At 40.1% G+C, this 15,041-nt stretch overlaps 1 protein-coding gene across 10 annotated transcripts in view; it reads left to right on the forward strand.

Moving 5' to 3' along the window:
- The window catches only part of tns1b (tensin 1b), a 172,390-nt gene that overhangs the window by 114,009 nt on the left and 43,340 nt on the right, over positions 1 to 15,041 (forward strand). For all 10 annotated transcript variants that reach the window (XM_054786473.1, XM_054786479.1, XM_054786471.1 and 7 more), the window contains 6 exons: positions 3,141 to 3,190; positions 8,684 to 8,855; positions 11,174 to 11,224; positions 11,310 to 11,432; positions 12,528 to 12,592; positions 12,772 to 12,855. In XM_054786473.1, the coding sequence (XP_054642448.1) occupies positions 3,141 to 3,190; positions 8,684 to 8,855; positions 11,174 to 11,224; positions 11,310 to 11,432; positions 12,528 to 12,592; positions 12,772 to 12,855 (545 nt within the window). The remainder of the gene's footprint in view (positions 1 to 3,140; positions 3,191 to 8,683; positions 8,856 to 11,173; positions 11,225 to 11,309; positions 11,433 to 12,527; positions 12,593 to 12,771; positions 12,856 to 15,041) is intronic.

Here is a 15,041-nt window from a genome sequence, read left to right on the forward strand (position 1 = left end):
TGGCAGTCCTTGAACGCACCATCATTGCTGTGAAATGCCAAAGTGGAGTTTATACATAAAATTCCAGCCTTACTTGCAGTGAGGTGAACACAAGCTCATATAAAATCGTAAATCCTTGCTGGAATTCCAACATGCAAGGAGTGTGGATTATGTAGACTTGGTGAAACGCCTTCTCGAACAGTGACTAACTATACATATTTATGGTTTATACACAGATTGTGCATTTAGCTTGAACAATGGCAATGGCAATGGTCACTTTTATTGCAAATGTTGATCGGAAATCAAGCTAACGGGAGGGTTTGGAGGAGTTTGTTCAAAATTTACAATCTTATGTGTGTATCCATTACTTTTTTTGGCATTTTCTGGTAGGCGTGGAACAGAACTCCCGCAAAAAGCCGGGATCTACTGTATAATACAAATCTGCAATAACAAAACAATCCTTGAAAATGTTGAAGGTGACAAGTTGCATCACGGAGTAGCGCTTTTCATTTCATATTGTATATCCTAAAAGCCCCTTTTAATGTAGTGCATTTCTTCCCAGCATAATTTTAATGTGTCTCCTCTTTGGATTTTGGTATTTTTGTAACAGCACAGGCCTATCATTTTTACCACTAGGTTTACTGTTGGTCTGTCTCTCATCCTGCTTTTTTGGGGGATCTTTCTTGCTCATTCCTCTTGCTTGTTGTGCTTGTCATGCCATACTGAAACATTTAGGCCAAACCATATAGGAGGAGAAGGCGGGGGGAGAGCTTTGTGTTGCCTCATTTGAAAAGCTTGTGTGAACACTTAGGATGGCAATCTCATCTGTGAAAAAACATGAAAAATGCCACAAAACCCAAAGACTAAAGTGATGCGCTACATTTTAAAGTAAACCAAGAGCTGACTTTAATATTTCGACCCTCATACAGCTGAATGAGGTAACCAAAATAGTAGAACCAACTCCGAAGTATGGCACAAGGCAGTTTTATACCAATGCAAACAAGTTTCTTGTAAGACAGAATGTTTGGTCCTGTATTGGATCTGCTTAGTTTGTACACATAGCCATTGCTACACATGCAAACAAACATTGAGATTAGCAACCCTGATCTGCAAGTCAAATCATTAAACGTAACATCAGTAAACCACACAATAAAGAGATTGTCTGGAAAGCTTTTTGGGATGCATTGAACAATACTAAATGTTGCACGCAATGGCCTTCAATTAAGTACTTTGGTATCTTTCAATTCAAATCATGCAGATGCAATTTCACCTACCTAAGGGACAAATAACCCCAGTATCCGATTCACACATTTTAAAGTATAAAATGTAGAGGCGCTCACCACTAAAGCTGTGGCAGAGATAGTATAAGTTTCACTTGAACTGGTCTTAAATGCAGTGTGTGTTCAAGGACCGCTGAATAAAGTGTGACATCTCAAAGCTTGGCAAAACAACCCCATCGGTGAAGCATAAAGACATAAATAAACATGCAAAACTTGTGGCTTTTACCAATATAATCACGCATTTATAAATGATCACCAACTTGGGATAAATGTGGGAAAAAATGCCTCCTTTGGAGAAAAAAAATAAGTATATTCTGTGTATGTACATATTTTTTTGCAAATGCTGAATCATGAATATGTGCGGTTGAACTACACTGCCCACTATCCACTATTCCTACCGTCCTTTCACCGCTGATAACACTCATTCCTCTTGAGACTTGGGCTGCTGCAACTAACAATTATTTTCTCTGTTGATTAATCTGAAGCATGTTGTTTTGGTTAATCAAGTAATCGGTTTGGCCGTAGATGAACCAAATCAATAAACCAAACACAAGTTTGTGGTTTGGTCCGCAACATATCAGAAAAGAGGCAAAAATGACCATCACTGTTATTCAAAGTCAAAGCTTTGTGTGTCTATCTTGTTTTGCCTAAAACACAAAGATAATAGGTCCGCTTCCATGGATGACTAAGGAAAGACATAAATATTCACATTTGAGCGGCTGAAATCAGAGAATTTTTACATTTTTAAATAAAAAAAAAAGATTACTTGAATACCAAATAGTTGTCAGTTAATGGGATAATCAATTAATTGTTGCAGCTCTACTTGAGACACAAGCTGAAAACCAGGTTAGCACAGAACACACGTAGTTATGTGAATGGCTAAAGTGATTGTAAAATGTTGAAAAATCAACTATGGCAACAAATTTTACATATTTATTGTGTAAAACTTGATACTTGACACTTGTAAACTCACTGTAATTCTTGTTTAATTCTTTGTTTCCTTACATTTTATGTTGCAGTTCTGCAACTGTTGTTCTGCAAGTGGCCTTCAGAGTAGAACTGATACTGAGCTTTATTTTAAATATGTACACTAACAGTCATCCTCAGCTTACCCACATTCCCCGGTTGATAAGCGGTGCTCTTGACACTGATGGTTAGCCAGCCTGTCTGATCTAAAGGATGGTGATGGATAACAGTGCCTCCTGTGTAAATGGGACCTTAACACTGCAGGAGAGAGAACAAGTCCATCTGTCCTTTGAATCCATCTCCAGTCCGCTTTCAGGAGTTGTTGAGTGTTGAGGAGTTTGTTGAAACACCTTCAGCTGCACTTCTTATACAAGGGATTCACTCATTTGCTTGGATGTCAGGAGAAACAAGCCTCAAACGCTCGTTGTTGAACATGATATATACTGTATTATACATCATGATAGTCTTAGCTGTTGTGTTGAACCAGTTGTGAACAGTAGACATGAGTGAAAGATGTCGTGTATGTACATTGTACCAACATTCCACCTCATACTTGAACATTTAAAAAAAAAAGGACTCCATCAGTCAGTGGTACAGACTGTTAGCGATTTGCAACCGGAGGTTCGCGTCCCACTGCATACAAAACAGACGAGATGGAGCGATGCTAGTCTGCTTCCTGGCTACTGTACTGCAGAGGAGCCCTTGAGTGCTCATGAAAGGGTTGGTTTACTCATGCTTGAACGATACTGGTGCCAGCAACTCATACAGTGGTTTGTACAGATAAAACCATAATTATATTTATCAGGTTCTCAATAGTATTTCAGAAATGTTGTACAGACTATCGGTCAACTGACAGCAAGTCCTGTGTTGATTTAAAAAAATAAAAATACATTTTCTTTCATTTTTTTCCTGCAGGGCTCCACAAAATCGTCCAAAAGCATTGAGTCACGACGCAGACCTTCCAGGTAAGAGCTTTTTTTTCTTCTACAGCGCTGCTGTAATGTGGCACAGTGGTTTCAATAAAATGAACGGATGTTGTCTCAGCCAACAGACTAACCTGTTGCATGTATCATCACAGTTAGGTTGTTTTATATATGGATGCTTTTATTAGGCTCAAGCTTAGTGTTAATTGTGACTGCAGTCTGGCAGGCAAACAGGTGGAAAACAAAGATTCCAAAGTGTAGCGATCCAGTCACAGGGAAATAAGACAGGAAGTACATTCTGATTAAATGCACCAAATGACATAGCAGCCCAGAACAAAACAGAATGGCTGAAACCAATGAGAACCATGTGCAAACTCAAACGGAGCTAGAAATACACCCCAAAAAACTACAGGTGTACCTCTGTTTTAGTTTGTTCCAAAAGGTCAGAAAAACTGAAATGTACAAAAAACAAAGGAATTTCTCCCCATAGAAAACAATGTAAATCCAATTAAGTAATTCCAGACACCCAAAAATATTAACAAAAGTACACTTTATTGAGAATAATTATAGTTTTGTTTTCTTTTGTGATCTCTGTTCTCACCTTTACCCGTTTTGCAACATTAGCTATCTTGATTTCTTCTTTTTTCACCAGGATGGAAGTTATTCTTGATGCTGAAAACAGCCATGAATGAGGCTTACAGGATAACGTACAGTGGTATTCTTATTAGTATTCTCTTATTCGACACGGGAATGCGCCGGGGTTTTTGTTTTTCTTGTGTCCACACAGTGTTGGATCAGGAAATAGTCACATCCATACGGGAACAGATCCCTGGGTGAAAACGATGTACAGTAATCCCTCATTTATCGTGATTACTTGGTTCCAGACCCATCTGCGATAAGTGAATTTCCGTGAAGTAGGATTCAATATTAATAAATGGAATATTTTCGTAGTTAGAGCACATAAACCCTTTTTATGACCTTCTAAATGAGGTTTCTACCATGACTAGAACCCTGTAGACATGAAATAACACCCCTGTAATCACCTTTACACTTGTGTTACCCGATATAGTAGACTTAATAATAGAAAATGAGCCATCTTAGACATAAATAAGATAAGATGGACTCACACATTAGCATTGACAGCTCCTGCGGTGGCTATTGTCTGATCAATTTAACGTTACTGACACGTAAAGACCAGTGTGGAATACTACTCTACCGCCGCCGTTTGTGGTTAAGGAGAGACTCACGATGTACTTCAATTGCTTTATTAACAAGCAGAGAACAGATGCAGTGAACATTCACACAGGAGCTGCTGTTGGCCACGATATACACGGCTAACCTGCTACTAGCACTCAGTGACAGGCAGAAGAAGAAAGAATGCATGCGCATAAAGTCCGTCGTCTTCTGCTTGTCCGGCTTGTCTAGACTGACGACGAAGTGAAATGACTTCTGCGAATCACACTGGCGTATAAGACCAAAAAATATCAGGAAAATGGCAAGTGGGAGTCGTGCCAGTCGAAATATTCAGATACTATATTGGCTTTTCGGCAGTCGTACACAACCTGGTCACAACTTCTAGTCACGTGACGGCGATGGGGCTGTGACATCATTCTCAGAAAGTAGTGTTTTGCTTGTCCACATGTCAACAACAAGATGGCGTTGTCAGATTTCCCCAGTCTGAATGCCTGAATTTTGTTGTTGGCCGTGTGATCCAAGATGGCTGAATAAACAAGCTATGCGGGGAGCCCGTCCACATCTTCCATTTTTTTCTGGACAGCGTACTTCCTTGTATTACCAATATCGTAGACAGAATAAGAGTAAATAAGCTATGTAATACGTAAATAAAACTGCTGCTAGTAAATAGCAAGTCTAGTGCCAGTCTCACCAAACACCGACACCTAGTGGCCAACATAGAATACAATACTAAGGCCAAGAATAAGTACAATTTGCTTAAAAATGCAACATTTTCTTTTTTTTACTAATAATAGGCCGTATTCAACTACAAAACAGTGATCATTTTTTTATTAATTTTTGAAAAATGAAGTAATGTTATCACAATGTTGCGAGGAATGACTGTATATCGACCATAACTGCACCAAGAATGACATAAACATCTACAAGAGTGAGTAGACAGTAATACGGTAGATTAAGAAATGAGAGGAAACGTGACAAATAGCGGCAGCAATTATTAATACAACAAAAGAAAGCTTTTATTTAAAAAAAAAATCTAATAAAAAAGTGACTACCTGAGAACATTTTTCTTCTTCGTCTTTAGTGATGAAGAGGTTCCAGTAAGTATTTAAAGTGGGTCCAGATGTGGAGCACATAGCATGTTACATTCTGCTGTACAGTATAACCGGGAGGATCCCTCCCAGATGTTATGAGCAATTTCCTATGGCCTGTTCAACAGCTGACAAATGTGGGAAATATGAAGCTGTCTGAGTGCGCTTCCCTTTTTCCCTTTACCTCCTCATGTAACCCTTATCTCTACTCCAATTGTCAAGGTCAAATTGATATGTTACAAAACAATAAAGGCATTTACTGTATTTTGTATGACGTTCACAAAAGAACTTCACATCAGATTCTGAAATAAACCATGCAAGCTTCTGTGTGCATTAAAACATATTTACAGCAATAAGCATTTTTTTGTGCATGCATTTTACAGAACTCTGAACAGTATCGCTAATGCTGTAGCCAGAGCGAACAGAACCAAGGAGGTTTCCACACTGGTCCAATATCAGAGACAAATGACGTACAGTGGTGTGAAAAAGTGTTGCACCGCAGATCGTCAAACTAATTTAAATATTAGTCAATGACAAGACAACTGAACACAAAATGCAGTTTTTAAATGAAACTTTTTATCATTAAGGGAGGAAAAAAAATCCAAACCTTCATGGCCCTTTGTGAAAAAGTGATTGCCACCCGTTAAAACATAACTGAGATTGAGATCTATCAGTCTGGAAACGGTTCTAAAGCCATTTCTAAAGCTTTGGAGCTCCAGTGAACCACAGCGAGAGCCATTATCCACAAATGGCGAAAACATGGAACAGTGGTGAACCTTCCCAGGAGTGGCCGGCCAACCAAAATTATCCCAAGAGTACAACGACGACTCAAGAGGTCACAAAAGACCCCACAACAACATCCAAAGAACTGCAGGCTTCGCTTACCTCAGTTAAAGTGTTCAAACCACTGCTGAACAAAAAGAACATTATCATTCAGTATCATTCAAGTATCTTTGTCACAACTATTCAAATGATTGTAACAAGAGAAGACCGGAGAGATCACTGGTATGTGACAGCTATTGTTGTTCCCAAGTTACAAACTGTATAGCAATGAGTAATAATTCGATGCTATTCCTCTCTGATTCTAAGGATATCAACTTAACCTGTCCTCCTGTAAATAGCTTAGGTGTCAAATAAAATTCTAGAAAGTCTACTGGAGTTGAGTTGATAAAGCGTCCTCTACGATCTTCTCGGCCTTTTCAAGTTCAGGCTGGTGCAAGTCCTATACAGCTTGACAGTAGTGCGATCATTTGGGGCTGTTTTGCTGCTTCAGGACCTGGAAGACTTGCTGTGATAAATGGAACCATGAATTCTGCTGTCTACCAAAAAATCCTTAAGGAGAATGTGCAGCGATCTGTCTGTGACCTGAAGCTGAAACAAACTTGGATTCTGCAGCAGGACAATGATCCAAAACACACCAGCAAGTCCACCTCTGAATGGCTGAAGAAAAACAAAATGAAGACTTTGGAGTAGCCTAGTCAAAGTCCTGACCTGAATCCTATTGAGATGCTGTGGCATGACCTTTCCAGCACCGGTTCATGCTGGAAAACCCTCCAATGTGGCTGAATTACAACAATTCCGCAAAGATGAGTGGGCCAAAATTCCCCCATAGCGCTGTAAGAGACTCACTGCAAGTTATCGCAAACATTTGATTGCAGTTGTTGCTGCTAAGGGTGTCCCAACCGGTTATTAGGTTTAGGGGGCAATCACTTTTTCACACACAACCATGTAGGATTGGATGATTTTTTTCTCCCTCAGTAATAAAAAGTTTCATTTAAACACTGCATTTTGTGTTCGGTTGTGTTGTCATTGACTCATATTTAAACTAGTTTGATGATCTGAAACATTTAAGTGTGACAAACATGCAAAAAAATTCAGAAATGGGGCACTTTTTCACACCAACGGATGTGATCCAGCGTTTCATAATCCACTATTCAAGAATACTATGCACATGTCATACATTTTATCAGTTTGCCTTTACACTTGATACTTATGGATGGATCAAAGTTACTATAATGATGACCAAATAATACTTTTAAATCCAGTACACAGTCACAGAACATGGTATGAATATATTTTGTACCATCAGTGGGTAATGTGTGTCCCTTTCAGATATGTTTTGCTCATCGTTTACGCAGAAAGACGCAATACTGCTTAAAAATGCGTCAGATTCACAGGTCACAGGTGTCACAAGCAGTCCTCTGGTTACAAAGGAGTTCCCTTCCTAGACTGTGATGTAAGTTGAGTTTTGGTGTAAGCCGGGTCGTATATATCTAAATTAACTCCTCAGTCACTCACATTGTATGCAGAACACATGAAGGATGGTAAAATACAATCATTAAATCAAAGAGTAACACAAGGCTCACTGTGATTGATTCTGGTCTTCCAGCCAAAACGCTAGCAATGTTTCCATCTCAATAATAAGACCACTATGCTGCGTAGTTATTACCGTCACTTTCATATGAGCAGATCCTTTACCAGGCTCAATAATATGATCTGATGGTTGCAACAGTCCAACGGTTAAGACTGAAAGCGAGTCCAGTGTTGGTGGGTGTTTCTCCTCTCTCAGGAGCTTTTTATGATGTTCATTTTCACTTCCTTGGTGATGGCTTTTCATTTCCTTGACGGTACAGTATATCATCCTGAAGAGCCTGCCTTGCACTTGGGAGACCTAAAGAAGCAAAAAAGTTAATTAATAAGCGTTGTTATCCACTCTCATTCTCAGCTACACGGAGCGGTATAGATAAGGCATCCTGGCAGCAGCACCAAAATTACGTTTTTAATTAATTTATATTTTTGTAACCACAAAACACTGTAACCCGAGGACCACCTGTATTGTATATTGTTTCGACTGCATTTTTCACAGTGCATTCAAGGCTTTGTGTGAAACTAAAGTTTGCAAAAGATCCATGTGCACATACCATGTACATGATAAAATTGTTCCACATGGAATCACTTTTATGAATTACATGCCACAATCACAATGTTTATGACATAGAAATAGGAAATTAATAAACAGCTGTGGACATTATTTTACCACATTCATGAGCTGTAACTGGCCCATGTTTTTGACATAACTACAAGCATGTGTATTCAAATCACATGCTGTATTATTTCTGGCAATTAATACACATTTCTCACAGTCTAGCAATTTTCTTAAGCTATTTTGTGTGCCGTAAGCCAGTTCTGAGTTAAATAACTTAAACTGTAAATATAAGACACATATGTAAAAAAAAAAATATGTTTTTGACAGGAGTGTTAGCCTGCTGCAGTCCCTGGAAGACAGATATGAGCTGGACCTGATTTACATCACAGAGAGGATCATCTCCGTCTCCTTCCCCGGCAGCGTAGAAGAGCAGAGCTATGCCTCGAACCTGCGTGAGGTCGCCTCCATGCTGCGGTCCAAACATGGTCACAACTACCTGGTACAGTACTCTGAGCATATGGAAGGAAATTGCATCAAGTACATAAAGACTGACGATTATCAGCTGCTATCTTTCAGCTCCAGACACACTCTCATGAGGGATTGCGTAATGTTAGCACACATTTTAGTACACCGAACAATGTTTGCCACTGATTTTTGCTGCAGTGTGAGGTGATTCTTTAACAGTATGTGCAGAGAGACGGCATCATGCAGTGTTGTCCAATCTCCTTGTATCCCAAAGACACACCAACAAACATTGGCGTTTGGCTTGTAGCTAGATTTCATTACCCATTTCAGACATTTTCACTGCTCAGCTTTGTATGTTTAAAGGCTTAATTATGCTGCCATGATGCCAGCGTAAGCGACGTCGGCTGGCTTTGCCCCCTCCGAACCTTCCAGCGGAGCTTGAGGTGCACCAAAATTTTAACCTTAACGTCAAAGCAGACTGCAGAGGTGTGTATCATGTCCGGTTTTCCCTCTTGGGGAGGCGGCAAAAAGTACATTTCACCAACACCAGATTTGGGAACATCAATGTTACGACACCAACAAGTCGTTTCAATATGTTAGTGGGTGTCGCCAGTCACCATTGTTTACTACTACACCGGAAGCTAGCTAGTCAAAGAGAAGAGAGTTGTGGTTGCCCACTCTCAGGAAAACCCTGCCACTAGCGTTTTAGTGGAGCATTATATGCCAAGCGCTCACCCCTGGCACGAGAGCTGTAAATCAATCAAGACGCCGTCAATGATGAGTGATGAGTGTATGTAAACAACTAACTGGAGCTGTACAATATCTGATTACACATGATAGTAAAATACATTTTTGATGACATTTAAATCACACACATTTAATGTCGGTATGGGAAGAAACAGTCAACGCTATCAGGTCCCGAGTCAGGCTGAAGGATGATGTTTTGAGCCTATAAAGTAGATCTCTGCTTTTTGCAGGGATTCCATTCCAGACTCATGTAATGGATGCCCTTATATATCTGTCTATTTTTGACACATAGCAAACCCACCTTGCATTGTTCACCTGCAACACAATTCAGGTGTGAGCCTGAAATATGTCTCACACACTTATTAAACGCATTTTAATGTATAAAATGAAGGGATGCTTCGATCAATCGGCCACCGATCAGTATTGGACGATTTCCATAAAAACACGTGATTGGCTGATGCTGATAAATGCTTTTCACAAAAAGCGATCACTTGTGGCTCGTACTATTGCTGCCCTGTGTGCAGTGAAGCATAGGGCCCTGTGATTTCCGGAATCTACTGTTAAAGATGGAATCTCGCGTACATTGACTTATTGTGAATTAAATGCTCTCATCGTGAGGAGGAGGAACACTTGTGCGGGGAAATATTTCTCCAGCGGACCGCTGAATTGTGGTGGCATCTCCTCTCAAACACTATCCCGCTCCCTCCCAAACTAAACATGTAGAAACACCGGCGAAAGTTTGAAAAAACTTTTAAACTCATTGCTTACAGAGTGTGAGTGGAAGCTAGCAGGGTTAGCCTCGTTTAGCAGAGCATGCTAGTGTGGCTGTGTGTGTATATGCGGCATCCTTGCTGTATGAGTGTGTTTACACCGTGATGTGTTTTACCGCAAACAAGCGTTTTAGGACGCCTGCTTAGAGTTGTCTGAGTTCTGAGTGAAATAAGGACGGAAGACACAGCAGCAGTAAACACCAACTGGCCGGAACTACTTTCCTCAACACTGAAAACCGACCAGAACTCGGCTCACGGGACGAAGTGGGGGAAAAGTCACTGTTGATGCACTGCGTTGCTGATAGGGATGACATACAACGTCATGTCAAAAAATCCAAACTATCCCTTTAATCCAAGCAATTGGTATTGGCATCTGTATTAGCCGATCTCAGTCATGGATGTTCGATATCGGAATCGGCAGAATAAAACCTTGATCGGAGCATAATAAAATGTTCAGGGACCACTGAACAAAGTGCGACATCTCAATACTTGGCGAAAAAACATCATCAGTGAAACATAAAGGCATAAACATGGTATACGCATGTATATCCTGTACGTTGTACCTGTATTATCATATATTTATAAATTATCACTGACCTAGGGTGAATTAGATGTTTTCTGTGAAAAAAAATGAAAAAAACAATTATTTTCTGCCCAAAATCAGCAAATTTGAGGATTTGCAAATGCTGTATCGCTGAATCCTGATCCACTGTAGTCACACTACATAATTCTTGTCTCCGTGGCTCTTTGTTTCACATTCCATGTATAAATCCGTTGTCAGTCATGCCACACGATGAAGGAACAATAACATCTTATTTTTTTCTGCCCTCCTTAGCTCTTCAACCTGAGTGAGAAGCGTTATGACATAAGTCAACTTAACTCAAAGGTAAACCTCAGCACTGTTGTTTTTTTTTTTATCTCTTTTCCCATTGAGAGCCACCTCATGGACATTCTGTGGTCATTTTCCCCAGGTGTTGGACTTTGGCTGGCCTGACCATCATGCACCAGCTCTGGATAAAATCTGCAGCATCTGCAAAGCCATGGACACTTGGCTGAGTGCAGACAGCCACAATGTGGTCGTGATACACAATAAGGTGAGACTGTGATAACAGGCTTCGGACAGTAAATTGTGTGCTTTGGCGTTTCTTGGGACCCCTTACCTCCCCTGAGGTTGCAGTGATTTATTGCTTGTCATTGAAGCCACATGTTTGGCTTTTTATGGTGTGCTGTGTTGGGGAGAAAAATACAAATCAGAGTAAACTATACGCTACAATTGGTTGCTTGGTTATTTTCATCCTTAACAACTGCGGTGACCGATATTTTCCTGTTTTTGCGCGTCACATTATAGTCATGTGGTGAACCACGCTCATCAGTGCACCAACGCAAGCCATAAGAAATCTACAGTATCTAAAGACAACTACTGGCCTTGCGTCCCAAATTAGTTTCAGTGCATCTCTGATTGTGTTTTGTAACATAATCGTTGGCAGTGGGATCCCAAACTGCTGTTGCTCATTCCAAGAAGTTCCCACAGGGAGGTTACAAACAAGACTGTTGCTATATCAACTGGTCTTGTTTTTTTCCAGGGAGTTGAGTAATTGTCAGCTTGGAAGCGTTGGCGCTTGTTACCAAGGAAGAAGGTTGTGTTGGATGTGCACATGCTGTCATGCCATATGACACATTATAGCATTAGAACATCCAGCATTACATAATTTTTCAACAAGGAAGTGGAAGTGAAATCATTATTTGGAGTCTTAATGTTTAGGTTCATGCATTTTTTCATAGAAAATTCTGCCTATAAATGATTACAGTAGATATATTACAGTAGTTTTATTAATTTTGTGTCCATGGTGCGCTCAAGGACAGACAAACAAAGTGCGAAATCTCAACGAAAAGACGTAAAACATGTAAAAACGTGGGCTTTCTAACTGTGGTACATTATGCTGTACGTTTTACCTGTATCAGCTTGTATTTATAAGTGAGTTATGGTGAATGAGACGGTTTCTGTGGAACAAAACAGCCTATGTTTGGAGAAAAAAATTATTAAAACAATTTTTTGACTAAGAATGCTGTATCGTTAATGTGCATATCCACTGTACACAGGATAATAATGTGTGTACAGCCTATTTGGAACACCTCCTTGATCAAGATAACATGTGTTGCTCACTCTTGCCTGACTGATTCCTTTTCAGGGCAACAGAGGCAGAACTGGCGTGGTAGTGGCTGCCTACATGCATTACAGCAATATATCTGCCAGGTGGGTAAAGCAGTAAACCACACCAGCTCACATCTCATAACTGAAGGAGGAAGGCTGCAATGTGAGGCGAAATATTTAAGGCGTACTGTTTTGTTGTGTGGGCATTTACAATTTATAGAGGATGTGAAGTTCTGTTTGATGGAATTGAACCAAACCACCTATGTTTTGTCTAAATGCAGTGCGGACCAAGCTCTGGACAGGTTCGCCATGAAGCGCTTCTATGAAGATAAAGTGCTTCCTGTAGGTCAACCCTCTCAGAGAAGGTCAGTTCCCCTTTCCTGCTTGTTTACATTAGGAGACTGACCCATAAGTGAACTGTCTCACAAAGACTACAGATGCCCCAAAAAAAGGAAATAAAAAATAATAAAATAATTTTAGCCCACTAGTACCACTGGTTGTAAATTTTGTCCGAAGTGTTTTTAAAACATCTTAAAAAGTAAAGTTGTTTTGTTAGTGAGTCAAGTGTGGTGCTCTCAGCGAACATTGCAGTAACATTACTGACACCTAGTGACCAGTCTGGAATACTACATCTCATCGCATTAATGCGCTTCCTGAATGCCTTACAATTGCACTTTAGTGTTTAGCCATATTTTATACGTGAAAATGATTAATTTGGCCCAAATATATGTAAAATTGTCTTAGCTATGCATATTTTTGACTAATAACAGCAGCATGATTTATTATTTAATATACACTCCTGATCAAAAATTTAAGACCAGTTGCAAAACTGCAAAAATTTACATTTTGCACTGTTGGATCTTAAGTAGTTTCAAAGTTGAGCATCAAAATGCAAAAAGAAGAAATGAGAGTGAGACAAAACATTTTTGAGAAAGCAATTTATTGCAAACAAGCAGTAGCGTGAAATAGGCTGTTCAACAACTGTTCAAGACCACAACCTTTAAAAGCCAAAATCTTGGCAAAAATGTGGATTCAATGTCATTTCCTGTCAGGTATTCACACTGTCTTGATCTCTTGATGGCAAAAAGGCAAAAAAGCGTTCTCTCTTTGAATGCGGATTGTCGCATTGTTGAGCTGCATGTGCAAGGCCTCTCGCAGCGCAACGTTGCTGCTGAGGTTGGACGCAGTAAGATAGTCATTTGAAACTTCTTAAAGGATCTTGAGGGTTATGAATCAAAAAAGTCAAGTGGTAGACCCAAAAAAATGTCACCGGCCCTGAGGCGGTGAATCCGATTGGCTGTCCGTCAAGACACGACACGATCCTCGGCCCAAATCTAGGTTATTACTGGTGCCGAGTGCAGTCCGATCACCAACAGGCGGCATCTGCGAGAGAAGGGTTTTAAGAATAAAAAAACGTCTTCAAAGGCCTCGTCTCTTTCAACACCACAAAATTGCCCATTTAGAATTTGCACAAGAGCAACAAACATGGGACATTGAAAGGTGGAAGAAAGTTGTATTCTCTGATGAGAAAAAATGTAACCTTGACGGTCCTGATGGCTTCAGACGTTACTGACATGACAAGGAGCTCCCACCTGAGATGCTTTTTCCTTCAATGGAACAATGGAGCTTCAGGTTGTGCAGGGGGGTTAAACGACAGCTGGCTATGTGGAGATGTTGCAGGGGGCATCCCTCATCACTGAAGGCCCTCGTCTGGGTTTTTCAACAGGACAACCCTGCAATTCACAATACCTGCCTAACAAAGGACTTCTTCCAGAGGAATAACGTCACTCTTTTGGACCATCCTGTGTGTTCCCCTTATCTAAATCCAATTGAGAACATTTGGGGATAGATGTCAGGGGAAGTTTACAAAAATGTACATCAGTTCCAGACAGTGGATGCCCTCTGTGAAGCCATCTTCACCACCTGGAGCAACATTCCCACCACTAGCCTCCTGGACACACTGGCATCAAGCATGCGCAAACCAATTGTTGAGGCGATTAACAAGAATGGTGCAGCTCCTCATTACTGAGACATTTTCTGAACATTTTATTTCTATTTTAGGGGAGTTTTGTTTTTGTTTTTTTTGTTTTTCTATGTCGAGGGAAAGGCTTCTTGAGACGTCATCTGTACTTCTGTGAAGAATGTGTCGGACGTTTCGCTCCTCATCCGAAGAGCTTCGTCAGCGAACGCTGCATTTTTGTGATGCAAATGTGTTACTCTTTTGAATGTATATTGTTTTCAGAAGCCAAACTCTTTACTTAAGTGACCCCACCAACTAACTGGAGCTATGTTCCTTTTCACCAAAATCCGACCAGAAGTGTGGGGTATGTCACCGCTGATGGACTGCACTGCTGATGGGGATGTCATACAACTTCATGTCAAAAAGTCTGAACTATCCCTTTAATGCTTGTTTGCAATAAATTGCATATTCAAGCACTTTTTGTCTCATTCCTTTATCTTCTTTTTGCATTTTGAAGCTCCTTAAAATCCAACAGTGCAAAATATAAATTCTTGCAATTTTTAAACTGGTCTTAAAATTATGATCAGGAGT

Source organism: Dunckerocampus dactyliophorus, chromosome 9, assembly GCF_027744805.1.
Source record: "Dunckerocampus dactyliophorus isolate RoL2022-P2 chromosome 9, RoL_Ddac_1.1, whole genome shotgun sequence".
In the NCBI taxonomy this organism is placed as follows: domain Eukaryota; kingdom Metazoa; phylum Chordata; class Actinopteri; order Syngnathiformes; family Syngnathidae; genus Dunckerocampus; species Dunckerocampus dactyliophorus.